We start from the raw sequence: 14556 nt of genomic DNA on the forward strand, positions 1-14556 counted from the left end.
ACTTTCAGCTCTCGCTCGCCTAATAATCCTGCTGCTGCTGCTTAATCACGTGATTAAGTACTCGCTAATCTCTCCAATTCACTACTCATCGGCTATCCTCCTCCTTAATCGCATGTTCGAGTACCCGATAATCACTCCAATTGAGCCATCAAGTATTTCTCTAACCTCCCTCCCGAATCGCTAATCACTCTCCGTTTCTCTAATCTCCCGATTAAGTCAATCGCTAATCTCTCTCTTGAAATGCATGATTAAGCCAATCACGAATTCACCTCTCGAATCGCATGGCTAATCAATCACGCGTTTAAGTAAATTGCTAATTACTCGCTCCGCGTCTCTCTAATTACATGCTTTATTAATTACTACCCTAATTGCAGCATCAAACCACACATGTTAAATGATTAGTGCGGGTTAATTCAGGTTGATCGGACGTAATTAACGATTGGAGAGTGCGCACAGAAGGATCGACAACGTGAGCTGAATCACGATCAGAATCGCTAATTTCCATCGTGATCATATATTAGATTAATTATGGTAGCTTGGATCGATTACCTGCGTGGATTATTGTATGGATGGAAGCTATCCATCACCGCGGAGGAGGTGACGGAAGGCTTGAAATTAAATCACTTAACCGTGATTATCACAGGTAATTAATTGCACCAGTAGGTGAGGTCTCATTTGGATGAATCCTGTCAAAAGATTGAAAGGAGCACAATTAGTTAGCATGCATGTTTGTAATTAGTCTCGCAGCTAACAATTAATTAATTAATCTCCGGACTTTTATTTTATTTTATCGTGATTCAGCTCATGGGCTATGTAATTAGTGTCCTACCTACGATTAATCGTGGGGTTCCTTTTTCTTGTCGAGTTTAGTGGATTGGATTGGATTAGTGACGATTAATCGCGGGGCTTTTATTTTTTCCGTCGGGTTTAGTGGATTGGATTGGATTAATGACAATTAATCGCGGGGCTTCTTCTTTTTCGTCGAGTTTAGTGGATTGGATTGGATTGGATGAGTGACAATTTAATTGCGGGGCTTTTATTTTTTTCGTCGAGTTTTAGTGGATTGGATTAGATTAGTGACAATTAATAATGGGGCATTTTCTTTTTTCGTCGAGTTTAGTGAATTGGATTGGATTGGATTAGTGACAATTAATCGTGGGGCTTTTATTTCTTGTTGTCGAGTTTAGTGGATTGAATTGGATTGGATTAGTGACAATTAATCGCAGGGCTGCCATTTTTTCCTGGTCGAGTGTACTGGATTGGATTGGATTAGCAACGATTAATCACGGAGCTTTTTAATATTTTTTTCATCGAGTTTAGTGGATTGGATCGGGCTAGCACCGACTAATCATGGGGCGCTTTTTATCGTGGTAGTCGTGTGTTCATGGATCAAAAGGTTGAATGAGTGGATTTAAATGGGATTGATTTTTGTTGTAAACTTGTGTTTTTGGATGAAGAGGTATATAATGAGTAGCTTTATGGGATTGATTTTCCAAGCTAATTGATGAATAGGGCAAATTATGATGTGTCATTTGGCTTTAAATGAAAAATGTGAGAAAAAATTATTACTATAGGGGCGACATCGGGGATCGGGGAGGAGGTGGCGCGTGTGTTGGCGAGGCGCGGGGCGCGTGTCGTGATCGGGGCACGGAGCTTGAAGCGGGGTGCCGCGGTCAAGGAGCGCGTGGAGGCCTCCATGAAGAGCATGGGGTCCGGAGGAGGAGGTTCGGTGAGCGTGATGGAGCTCGACCTGAGCTCGCTCGCCTCAGTCCGCCGCTTCGCCGCCCACTTCTTGAGCCTCAACCTCCCACTCAACATCCTCATGTAAGTGTGTATGTATGTATGTATGTATGTATAACCCACATGGAAAGAGTTTTTCCTAGAGTTTGGTAACCCCTGGTCATGTGGTCTAAGACTCTCTTTTGACCCATCCTCTAGTTTTCCTAGAGTTTGGTCACTTGGCCATGTGGTCTAAAACTCTCTTTTGACCTCATTGGGAAGCTTGGGGTGTGACCCATCCATCCTCTAGTTTTCCTTGAGTTTGGTCACTAAGTGGTCATGTGGCCTAAGACTCTCTTCTGACCTCATTGGGAAGCTTGGGATGTGACCCCATCCTCTAGTTTTCCTAGAGTTTGGTCACTTGGGTCATGTGGTCTAAGACTCTTAAGACCTCATTGGGATGGTTGGGTATGTATGATCCATCCCACATGGGAAAGAGTTTTCATAGAGTTTGGTCACTTGGTTCATGTGGTCTAAGACTCTTAAGACCTCGTTTCCTAATGCGGGGCATACAAGTTTTCCTATGGTTTGGTCATCTGGTAAGACCTAATTTCCCAATGTGGCAGACACAAGTTCTCCCATGTGGTCGTAACTCTTAAGAACTCATTTCCCAATGTGGGTGACAAATGCTTTTCGAGAGTTTGGTCACTCGATCATGTTGTCATGTGGTCTACACTCTCTAAGACCCCATTTCCTAAAGTGGCGAACAAAAGACTTCCAATAACATATGAAGATAGGCTTTTCCCTCCTCCTTGATTGGTTTACAGTAGGACATTGCGACGTGAACCAAGCTCTCGATGCCCACATGGATGATTCATATAATAAAATACTCTTGTATCACATCGTTTTCATATGACTGTGGTGCTCCTGAAAGAAACCATAACATGAAGGCCTCAACCCTTAGAAGTCTTTTTATAAATGGCATAGAATCCCACGCTTCTCCCAGCTTTTGAGATTAGCTCGATTCCCATTCCTCGATGTTATGTATTGTTGCCACTGCATCATAGAAACTAGTCGTTAAGTTTGCTTGGCCTCACCTACAAAAGCTTATAGTTTATTTATGGCTTCATGTATAAGTAGTGTGGTGCTTGTGCCTTAGTCATCGTACAACATATGTCTAAAACATAACTCAATGGTGTGTCCTAATCGAGAGTAAGTGCGAAAATGTGTCAAAAGTCGTTATAAAAATGGTTTCATGATTAGACAATTTGTGGATTCGTAAAAGTAAACACCATGAGATTTTCTACTTTTTTCTTTTTTTCTTGGGCCCATTGGTATGCAGCAATAATGCGGGAGTGTGCAGTAAGACATTCAAGAGATCGGAGGATGGATTAGAGATGAACTTTGCAACAAATCATTTAGGTATATATACAATCTTATGATATATTTAAACTTATATAAATCAAGGCATGCAATGTGGCCTCCATATCACTATTCAATCCATCATTGATATTCTTGTATAATTGAATGGATAAATGAATGATGATGAATGTGTGTACTTACATTGAATGGATAGGTCACTTTTTGCTTACGGAATTGGTGTTGGAGAGGATGGTGGAGACTGCCAAAAGTAGTGGTGTCGAAGGACGCATTGTCAATGTTTCGTCTTGCCTTCATACTTGGTCTAGTTCCTCGGGGATCCCCTTCCACAAACTCATGTCAAATGACCAACATTCTAGGTGTGTGTGCGTGCTCACATGTTTTTCTCTACACACTTTCGTCACTAAAAAGTTTTTCAAGACTCTCTTTGTTTCGCCCTTTTTTTTATGTTATTTACTCTTCTCATCCAATTTGTTTGTTTTTAATTTTTCATTCAATTTTTCGTTGTCTTTTCCTTCAATTTCTTCATTCACTGCTTCCTTTCAAGATTTCCCTTTTTATTGAAGCTTTTTGAATGTTTTTGAGAATGAACAACAATGCAATGATATTGAGGAGCATCATGAATGCACTATCTTTTAACCACGAAAAATCATACTCGGGTCCCCCTTGAGTGGTCCAGGGCTTACTACCTAAGTTGGTGGGAAACTACATCATGAAGCTAGCAACAATTTATGTGTTTAGGTTAGACAATGGCCTTTTGTGAGCGACAAACATCTCCAATAGAGGATCCATGGTTTCTTTGTGGGTTCTTCCCGTATTATGCAATGAGCTTCTCCTCTTTCTTCGTTTTGTATTTCAAACTTCCTTCAACCCGTAAACTTCTATCATGCAAACTTGGCCATGTCATGATAATATCAAAATCTCAATCCATGGGCCGTATCTTCATGTTTTCTTTCATGTTGGTTCATCTTTATGCTTCCTTCAATTTTTGGGTTTTTCTTTAATATTTATGTGTTATTATAAGTTTTCTATAACATCTTACTTATTTCTAGCCAAATTCTACCTTGAGGTTCTATCTACACGTATTCATTATTCCACGATTTCTTGATCCAACTACTTTCACAATTAGGTGCATGTTGACATTATTGCCAACGATGTATTGTAAGTTCCTGTAGTATTGTCTAATGCATTATAGTGAGGGTTTTCATTTGTTTGTTATCTAGGATCAATTTTACTTGCATCCTGTGGGCCGTGACCTTACTTAGATACATAGTTGTTTCTAACCATTTGAACACAATTTGACTGATTGACAGATGTATTCGATTAGCAATCCTATATACTTCATGATTGATCACATATTTTTATCATACTTTATATTTTAAATATATTTTATGAATCTTTATCATCACACTACGTGCATGCATTGTGGATATTGATGGCACGCATATAATTTTACAAGTAGCACTTTGATAATATAAATTTCCTTTTTTCACCTTGGGTAGATAGATAATACAAACATTGGATAATTGACGTCGATCTATTATTTGGGAGTTGGAAAATGATAGCCTACCAAGCTATAGTTCACAGGCTATATTCTTAAATTGGTGCCAAGGATACAATCTTTGGAATGCACTAATTATTTATGCCCTTAGAAGTAGTTTTGAGCTTTATAAATAAATATAATTCCTTCGCAATCACATTGAGGTGTAAACTCAAATTCAATTTGTGCATTTAATTCCCATGTTCTTTTGTAGATTGCACGCATAAAGTTAGAATAGTTCATATGAGATAGACATGAGTGCTGTATCTGGATGTAGCTCCACACTATGGCCATAATTCCATTCAATAATGTGATTGCAATTGAGATTATTCTAGGGGAAATGTTACATCAACAACTTAGTAGTACAAATATGTGGACTGCAACACAGTGAAGTGGGGTCTAATTTATTCTATACGATAGGGATGATTCTTCAACTTGTAAAGATTATGTGTAAATATTGTGGCGGTATTTACACAGAAACAATATATTGTATTCACGAAATCTATGCATAGGAAGAGAGTATTCCCAACTCAACAATGTTTTGACAATATTGGAAATACGATAGTGTACCCAAAAACAACTTGTCTTGTTAAAGAACAATGCCTTTTGCTAGGGTCAACCTTTAGTACCAATGATTTTTTGAAACCCTATCATATCAACCCTTTCAAAGAAACAGTGATAACTTATCAATAGCGATATCTTTGGTCATTACTTAATGGGTCAATCTTTGTTTTAAAGGGGTTCATAATGAACAAGAGGGTATTCGAAGAATGTAGAGAGTAGAAAGGCGCAAATTGGTACTCTTGTAAATCCAAGGGATAATTTTAGGAATCTAAGGCATCTGTTGAGATATTTTTAAAATTTCTACATGCAGCTATGTGGATAGTGTAAGCTATGCACATTCGAAACTTGCAAATATTCTCCATGCAAAGGAGCTAGCAAGGCGATTAAAGGTAAAAAAGAAAACAAGGAATTTTTTTTAATTAGCTACTTAATTAACTAATTAATTTATCATAATTTTTGGGCATGTGGGGTATAGGAGAGAGGGTGTCACGTGACTGCCAATGCTCTTCACCCTGGCATTGTGAAGACTAATATCACACGAGACCACGGAGGACTCCTTGCAGGTCATTGCTTTTTCTTTTTCTTTTTCTTACATAAATATATCAATCAAATTGGAATATATGAAATGCCAAATTCCCTAGCTTTAGATAATTACCAAAATATATCCCTCCCACCAATGAACTTTCAATCTTCAATGACTCCCTACTTCCTCCATTTCTCTCTCTCTCTCTCCACAACAAATTCACTCACTATCTAGATAAACTCCATAGGCACAATCACTCTCTCTAGAGAAATTCCGTCTCTCAACCATGGGGCATATATTAATTTTTGTGTACACACACAATACAATCTTCTGCTATAGAGATTCTCATGGATCCACTGAGAAATTGAGTCACATAGAAGGAAAGTGTCCACTGGACTTAAAAAACACAAAGGATTTCCAAACATAAAGTGCTTTCAGTTTCGGAAAGTGTTGGTGGGATTTCCGAAAATGCAAAGGATTATTTTGAGAGTTATGAAAGCAACGCTAGGAGATGTAGTTGGGGGATTTTTGGAGCTAAAAACACACATAGGAGGGGTGCTTTGTGAATTTCAAGTGTTAGCATCACAAAAATGCCCCCCCCCCCTAGTTGAAATTTCTATTAACTAGCAATATTTAATTTAATTTAATTTGACTACTTTTGCAGATGTAGTCTTGCGGTTTGCCTCCATATTTATGAAAACCATTCCTCAGGTAAATGAAATTTTCTCATTACCAATAGTCCCAACTAAGCCTTAGCAATGAAATTATTGTGGTCAAAATTCCATGTCAAGCATGGGTCAATCTGATTCATGAGCCATGCAGGCTGCGGCTACGGTTTGTTACGTGGCAACACATCCAAAGATGGAGGGATTGTCCGGAAAGTATTTTGTAGATTGCAGTGAAGCCAAGTGTTCAGCTTTAGCAAATGATGAGGCTCAAGCTCGCCAACTATGGAACTTTAGTGAACATCTCACATCTATGCAAACTAATTATATGTGTAGCTCATTTGGTTCCATGATGAAAGTTGTTAGCCATAATGAATCATCTTATGATATTTGTAGATAGGAAATGATTATTCACCCAATTTTTGTTTGTGTCAACTTCACACACCATATTTCCTACTTGTAAATAAAAAATCCAAATAATTATGGCCTATAATTGGCTAAATCCGGATCCGACTTCCTTACATGGACAAGACCTGAAAGAAGTCGTCTAAAGTCTAACAGACTGTAAAAGAGGGGTATTAGCCAACAATACTCATCTCAAAAGATCAACTTGAGAAGTTCAAACACCCATAGGATGATGTTTTTACATTCTCAACATTGTTTATAAGTTTTTCAACGATGCAAATGAAAATGTAACTTCGAAGTTGGCCTTCAATAAAAAGAGAGATACCAATGTTTTCTAGCTTTTTAAACAAAATTTATAACTTGAAAATAGACCGTCACTAAGTGAAATGTCATCCTAGATATAAATATATAGTATGTTGAATATGGATTTCTATAGTTTCGCTTTCCAAGCAAACTCGAAACTTGTGATAAATGGCTTTCTATACTCATATAAACCATATATTTGTTTCATTCCATGCATTGTGACTCAATATTATATACTTGCATGAATTTATTGGATCACCCTACGTAATATAAGCTTCTCAACAAATGCATTGACCTTTTGGTTGCTTTGATTAACCATGTATTTATCATCCTATGCCCTTGGGTTTAAATCATTGTACTTGCATTCATGTACTAGACACTTCGATATCTATGCCATATGGGTAAAATGCATAAGCATTTCCACGCTCTTCAGCTCATAGAGGCAATCATTCTCAACTTTGGGGCCCTCTATTTATTTTCTCTTGTGCGATTCTCTTGAAGGCAATGAATAAAGACACTCTCCCTTGCTCACCCTTTCTCTAGCTAAAATTCTTTTGATCAGTATCCAAAATAGCATGAAATGGAAGGTAGCTTGAAGTCGAAGGTCAATTTGAACCATTCCTCCCCTTGATGTGTCTTGGTTTTCACACAAAACAACTTGAGACATATAGATGTATTATATATTTTCATGAACTCAATAGATGGAAAGTCCTTTGGTGGTTTTATAACCGCTACTTCATAATTGTAGACCAAAGAGTTTTTTTAAAGAAGGCTGCCATTTACTTTTGACATGTAAAACTTTTCAGAAAGCAACACTACTCTTGTGCAACTTTGCAATACGCATGTAGTTCTTATGAGAAAAGACTAAAATGTAGTTATTTCCGTCAAGTGATATAGACTTGAATTGAATGCTTAAAATCTCCTCCATAGATCGATTGTAGAGGACTTTTCATGTTATATACATTTGGGAGTGTGTTTATGTCATGCAATACATGTAGGGTACAAAGTCCAACAACATGAACACGCATTAAAGGTATGAATATACTACTAAAGTGTTACAATTATCTCATCAAATGGTAATAAATAAAAATCGTGCGAAATCCATCGTGCTCTTAATAGTGAAAATAACATTATTTTAAATGGGCAACTCAACAATATATTTATCGAGCACGAGAAACAACTTTTTTGAGAGAAGTGAAGAACATTGATTTTTGGCTATCTAAAGGTTGGCATCAATTTGTAGCCTTTTGACCCTTCAAGGCCATAAGCATGACACGAGTTGTAAAAACTTACCATTTTTTACAACCTATGCTTCTTTAATATTCAAGTGATTGGTATGCCCTTTTGATGTTACGCCTCTTTAAAGAAACTTCCAAACACATACATATTTGGCATCAATTGATCACGAATTTCTACAAGTAATATATGTATATATCTGGGTTTAAAACATATGAGTTCTAGTATCTACCATATATGGTTGTTCAATGTTGGAAATTGCTTTCACACTTTCATGAGTTACACATTGGACATAAAAGCTTGTTTTGTATAGTATTTTATGTCTTAAGAAGATCAAGGGAAAACACTGTTTGCAAGATCTTTCCACGTATGGTAGAGTAAATTTGCCTTCATTTGGTCATGTTAATTTTGATGTTAATCATTGGTCTTCTTTTGGATTCTGCAAACTTGCTAGAACTTTTGTAAAAGCATGGATTTCCCCTGTTACCTCTTGCACACACAATACTACATTCATGATTGCCAATTTAACATAACTATGTACCAACTTGGTCATTTGAAGGTATGGTGAAATTGTAATTTTATATGGTAGGTATGTTAAAGCTGCAAACTCTTAAGGACAACAACATCATGCCATATGCTAGTTCCCAAACATGTTTTGTTGGACTAATTTGAGTTGTTGAGAATTTTATATTCCTTGCAAATTTATGTAATGCATATCGATTAGTTTGAGTAGTGAGCCGTAATTAGGACTCTGATGATAATTTAGAACTAGTTATCCCATTAGGAAGATAAAAAAAGGTTTTCTATGTCTGCCAAATTAAATAGAAATACTATCATTTAAAAAATGTCAGAAATATTTTTAGAACCAATAAGCAGTCTTTCAATCTTGTATTTTATCATTTTAGTTTTGACTAATTAAGATATCTAAAACAATCCATGATGTTTGGGGATTTTAAAGATTAATTTTGCTCTAATGATTGTATATATGTAGATTTATAAGTTTGTTGTCTCCATCCATAAGTTTTTGACTTCACTTCTTGAGAAATCTGTGCTCATCTTAAAACTTCTTCATCATTTTTCTTTGGGGTCATGCATACATGTTTATGCCTTGAAATATGGTTTTACAAATCACTTTCAACATCTAAAGGGTTGAAAACAATAAAGGCCATGCCCACAATTCGAGAAATTATAAAAACATTTGGATAAAAATAAAGGCTATGCCCACTTATGGATAATCTTTTAGAATTCAGATTAAAACGAAACAAATTCCAAAATAGGCAACCCTCAAATTGAAGAAATGCATACAAAATCAATTATTGAGGCGACATTCGCAATTTTTACTCTAAGATTTACTATCCAACTTTATCTTTCTTTGGGAGAAAGATTTCAAAAGTGATGTTTACTATATTTTAATAGGAATATCAATTATGTTATTCAACTTTCTAGTTGTAGAAATAAGATAGGAATCAATGATGGATGAAAAGGTAACTTATTTTTCAAAAATAGAAAAAACACTATTATATATCCATGAGAAACATTTATATACGTTGTTACACATTATGACAATGCATTGGATATATCTCTCCTATGCGTCATAGAAACTACTAATGCATTTACCACCTTTTCCCAATTTCTCTTCAAATTGTGTTTTAGGACTTCATTCAATTCCTTTACTTTTATAATGTAAACTTCATCATATTGTTAACATGTCAATGTCAATCCATGCGTTAGATATGCTTTTACACTCTTAAAAAACGTATGTTCTTTCAAAACTACATCGTAGTTTCCATTACCAATCCAATAAGTGTATATAAAACATATAGTGATACAATCTAGTGGAGGGTAAGATAGCAAAGAAAAAAGTATATCCCCCACTATGTCATAAGGTAAAACAAACTCCACCTATGGAGGAAACAACCATCGAGGGGGTAGATATTGCAAAACCATTTTATCATTTCTCTCCACAAATATGAACAATATCCTTTTTTAGGATGCCTTGAAAGTGATTTGTAAAACCATATTTCAAGGCATAAACCATCCTTTAAAAATGTTTATGCCTTGAAATATCCTTTCACTTGCTTTTAAAGGACCGTTGTTTAAGAAAAATGGTATCTTCATTACCAGTGATGGAGTCATATTGACCTATTAAAATTGAATTAAGCATCAACCAACTTTCCTTCACACAATGAGCAAGATTTTGCTTTATTTGTTGAACACATTTTTGCATCAAGCTATCTATATATCCCACAAAATCACAGATGATATTGTAACCCATATTGTGGCATCTACATTCAACCAATTTGAGCCTAAATATGGTATGTCCTTAACTTGCCTTCCCCTAGTTTGAAGGGTAAATAAATTTTTTTCCCTTCCATAATTATGCTTATCCACATTTACATCCATCCAAAAGACATTTCCCCATGTAATCACATTAGGTCCATACGCAACATCAATGAGGCACAACATACATTTCCAAATAGAACACGCAACCATACAATTCCATAATGCATGTTGCATTGATTCCAAATGAAACCCACAAAAAGAGCAAGTTTTGTTTCCCTTATCCATATGCATCCATTCCAAGACGGGAAGGGCATAATTGACACATAACCATCTAAATGTAATGATTTTGCGAGGGATCTACGACAACCATTTCCAAAACAAGAATATTGAATGCATAGGAATACTATTACTTAACCATACCTTAGTTCTAGTCGGCATAACTGGATTCCTCCATTGGTATTCCCTACCAAATTTTACAGAGTAATCAAAGAAAGAAACCATCTTACTATTAGCATCTCTCCACCACCATTTCGTTGGATCCCACTCTAACTCCAATAAGTGTTTACTACCACAAACCCAAATATCCCACAAAGGTACATTTTTAGGATGGGGAACAATAATGCATACCTTTCTTGTTTTTGCAACCACCCTAATAGGCTTCCTCTCCACTAAATTTAGAAGGTCATCCTCCACAGGAACCCATTGCAATTTTCCCTTGGAAGCCATTACATACGCCAAGAAGGATACATTAGATGTATAAGCTCTTGCTCCAATCAAGACATTAAAAACGTATGATGTTACTTGAGCATATTGCCAATAAAGAGTTGAATCTAGATCATGGCTAAAGTTGTAAGTAGTCAATTGAAGACGGTACTAGGGGACATTATACATACAACGCAAACTGGCTTCCTAGAAAATTGGAGCATTGTTGACAATGTGATAACTTTCTAGGAGTATTCAGCATGGGCGGAGGAGCAAGAAGTGGACCTAGTAGTAATGTTACTCAACTTCGAAAAAGCATATGACACGATCTCATGGGAATTCCTAGAAGCAGTGATGGATGCCCTAGGCTTCGAGCAACAATGGATCCTTGGAACGGCTTCCTTTTACAAGGATGCTTCTAGCCAAGTTTTAATGGTTGGAAGCTTGGGGAAGAGCTTTAGGATGACACGATTGGTATGCCAAGGATGCCCATTGGCCCCGTACCTATTCATTATTGCAGCAGAAGATTTGCATTATCAGATTGTAGACATTGGCAAATACAAGGCCTTCCCCTACCCGAGGATGCAGGAATGATGCTTGATACAGAATATGCTGATGATACAACAACTTACGTTAAGGGGGATGCAAACAACTTGGATAGACTGCAAAGTACAATAAATGAGTTTTGTAGGGGATTGGGTGCTAAAATAAACTAGAATAAATGAGTGGGCATCTGGATTAGCAATAAGCCTGTGGTAAATTGGGTTCCAAACCCTTATTTCAGATGGTTGAGGAGAGGAGACGCTACTAGATACTTGGGTTTCAAAATCGAGATGGGCATTGATAAGTCAGAACACTACAATCTACTTGTGGACAAAATAAAAGCGAACCTAATATGGTGGAATGCAAGAAAACTATCCTTTGCCACGAAGATTGTGATTGCAAATCAGGTTCTAATGGCCACAATATGGCATACTACAACATGTTGGATAATCACGCCCAAGTCGATGAAAGTGATAAAAAGGATGATCATAAATTTCGTATGGGGGGCCATAGAGGAAAAACATGATCATGCAAAGGTTGCATGGACCACACTTATAAAAGATAAAAATGAAGGTGGGGTGGGACTAATAGATCCTGTGGTGCAAACAAAGGCCCTGATAGGAAAATTGGTGGTTAGGAGCTTGCACCCACCTGATGCACCTTGGAAAATTCTTTGGCGACACAAAGGGAAGATGTGGTTGCCAAGACAAGGTGGAAGTTGGCCAAGTAGCACTTTTTGGGGGTTTGTGCCAGAAATGCGACCCAAATACCAGGGATGTACACAGAGTATATGTGCTATTGGAATTATGAAGGCGTGGCAAGGAATTAGAAAAGGAATCATTTGTAGGTGGAGAAATGATGCATATGCTTGAATGTACATGCCTATTGTTTGGAACTCACTAATTAGAGATGTGGGTGGGCTGATGATAGGACAAAAAGCAGGCTTCAAATGGGCCAACTTAATCAATGCCCAAGGGAATACATTGACATATTGGAAGAGATTTTTGTCTAATGATGTGGGCACTCAAAAGGCTAGAATATGGAGGATAAACAAGGGTAAATGCATGCTAATGAGGATTACAGATGCCATTGCACGCAACAGGCAAACCTTGGAAGATGACGCTATAAGTCCCTCTGAAATTGAATGGACAAGACTTATCCATGTTGAAAATTATCTAATTCGAATTAAGGGAATGAAAGCAAGATCTAATGAGGCATGCTACTACAAAATAGAGAATAGAATGGTAATATGTGAGCAACCAGCCTATCAAACTGAAAGGCCGATTAGGTTGCTAGCAAAAAATGGAGAGGATATGATAGTTGACCCCAAGCCGAGTGAGATCAAACCAACGATAGTGTTGTTGGGAATCAGCGCTTTGATTCACCTTCTTCACTCGGCCACAACCGAGTAATCGCGGATCAATGCAGCAGAAAATAGGAACCAAAGAGAGAAACACACGAGTACACAGGGATTAACGTGGAAAACCCTAGATGGGAAAAAACCACGGGAGTACAAGACTCCAAACAACACTATACAAAGAGAAGTATACAATGACGAGCTCCAAGGCGACGACCTTGAGCTCGCTGTCCTCGCCACAGGCGGCGGAAATACACAGAGGCGTCGTCCTCTTCCTCTCTCGCGCTCTATCTCTCTCTCTCTCACGGCTGCTCCCTCTTCACTCCTCTTGAGTGAAAAAACAGAAAAATGATCAGCAACACTAAAACAAATTGCCCTAAGTCATATTTATACATATATGACTTTGGGGCTATTTACAACTATAGCCTCAGGGGCCCATAGCAGACATATTCACGGATATGTCCCTGCATTCGGATCGCTCTCCGGGTACATTCGTCATCCGGCTCCGAAGTCGGGGTCTTCCTCATCCGGTTCCGAAACCGAAACCGGGCTTGTCGGCATTCATCTCCGATATCCGACCATCCCATCCGAAGGGACCGTAATTCCAACAAGTGTGTTGACCGATAGAAGAGCATTCAAATCATCTATCATGGGACCCAATGATGTATTTCTGGAGAACTCAAGGACGAATTGATGGTGCCAAGTTGGTTCAATTTTTCAGGTACAACATGAAAATTGGGAGGCAAATTATACTAAAACAAGAACACAAAGATATTGCAGCTCGTAAATTTTGGATACAAGAGGGCATTAGTGAAAGGAGATTAGCTAAATTCTGGAAAATGATATGGCATGACAGTGGTGACCGCAAGATAATGATGTGCTTATGGCTTATTGTGCATAGAGCCTTGCCGATAGGGGCGTGGGCTAAAGGCCCCAATGTAGACCCTAGATGTAGTGCATGTGGACAACTAGAAAGCATTTCCCATTGTCTATAGCAATGTCATGAGGCAACGACTGTATGAGGAAGGGCATTACGATTGCTATGCCATGCCTCTAGCTCATTTACCCTTAAATGGGGACATGCTTGTTGGAATTGTCTTGATGATGATGTCGAGAAATTTGATGGCACAAGCAAAGCAATGTACAGAGGGGAGAATGGAACTATTTGATTGATCACTGATAACAATGCACCTACAATTAATGCCCAAAAGTAGAAAATTGGAGATATATGGATGTTGTTTGCACCCATTATCATATGGAACATCTAGACAACAAGATGTACCAAAGTATTTTTTGCAAACAAACGGCCTCCAATAGAATCTATTAAGCTAATATG

At 37.6% G+C, this 14556-nt stretch overlaps 1 protein-coding gene across 1 annotated transcript; it reads left to right on the forward strand.

Moving 5' to 3' along the window:
* The first annotated feature begins 451 nt into the window (after nt 1-451).
* LOC147853300 (short-chain dehydrogenase TIC 32, chloroplastic-like) lies at nt 452-7136 on the forward strand. The gene is made up of 8 exons (XM_087333322.1): nt 452-643; nt 1575-1824; nt 3062-3141; nt 3296-3458; nt 5514-5592; nt 5679-5766; nt 6391-6437; nt 6549-7136. Exons 1-8 carry the CDS (start codon nt 529-531, stop codon nt 6789-6791), a joined length of 1065 nt encoding a protein of 354 aa, XP_087189448.1. The 5' UTR covers nt 452-528; the 3' UTR covers nt 6792-7136.
* Nucleotides 7137-14556: the final 7420 nt, after the last annotated feature.

Source organism: Azolla caroliniana, unplaced genomic scaffold (assembly GCF_043228905.1).
Source record: "Azolla caroliniana isolate FFs.n. ecotype wild unplaced genomic scaffold, voAzoCaro1.0.p SCAF_17, whole genome shotgun sequence".
NCBI lineage: Eukaryota > Viridiplantae > Streptophyta > Polypodiopsida > Salviniales > Salviniaceae > Azolla > Azolla caroliniana.

Excerpts from the sequence above, each read along its gene's own strand:
- LOC147853300 (XM_087333322.1), top strand. The coding sequence starts at position 529 with ATGGTAGCTTGGATCGATTACCTGCGTGGATTATTGTATGGATGGAAG. Across the intron at positions 5,593-5,678 it reads AGCTAGCAAGGCGATTAAAG|GAGAGAGGGTGTCACGTGAC; the intron begins GTAAAAAAGAAA and ends TGTGGGGTATAG. Across the intron at positions 5,767-6,390 it reads CCACGGAGGACTCCTTGCAG|ATGTAGTCTTGCGGTTTGCC; the intron begins GTCATTGCTTTT and ends CTACTTTTGCAG.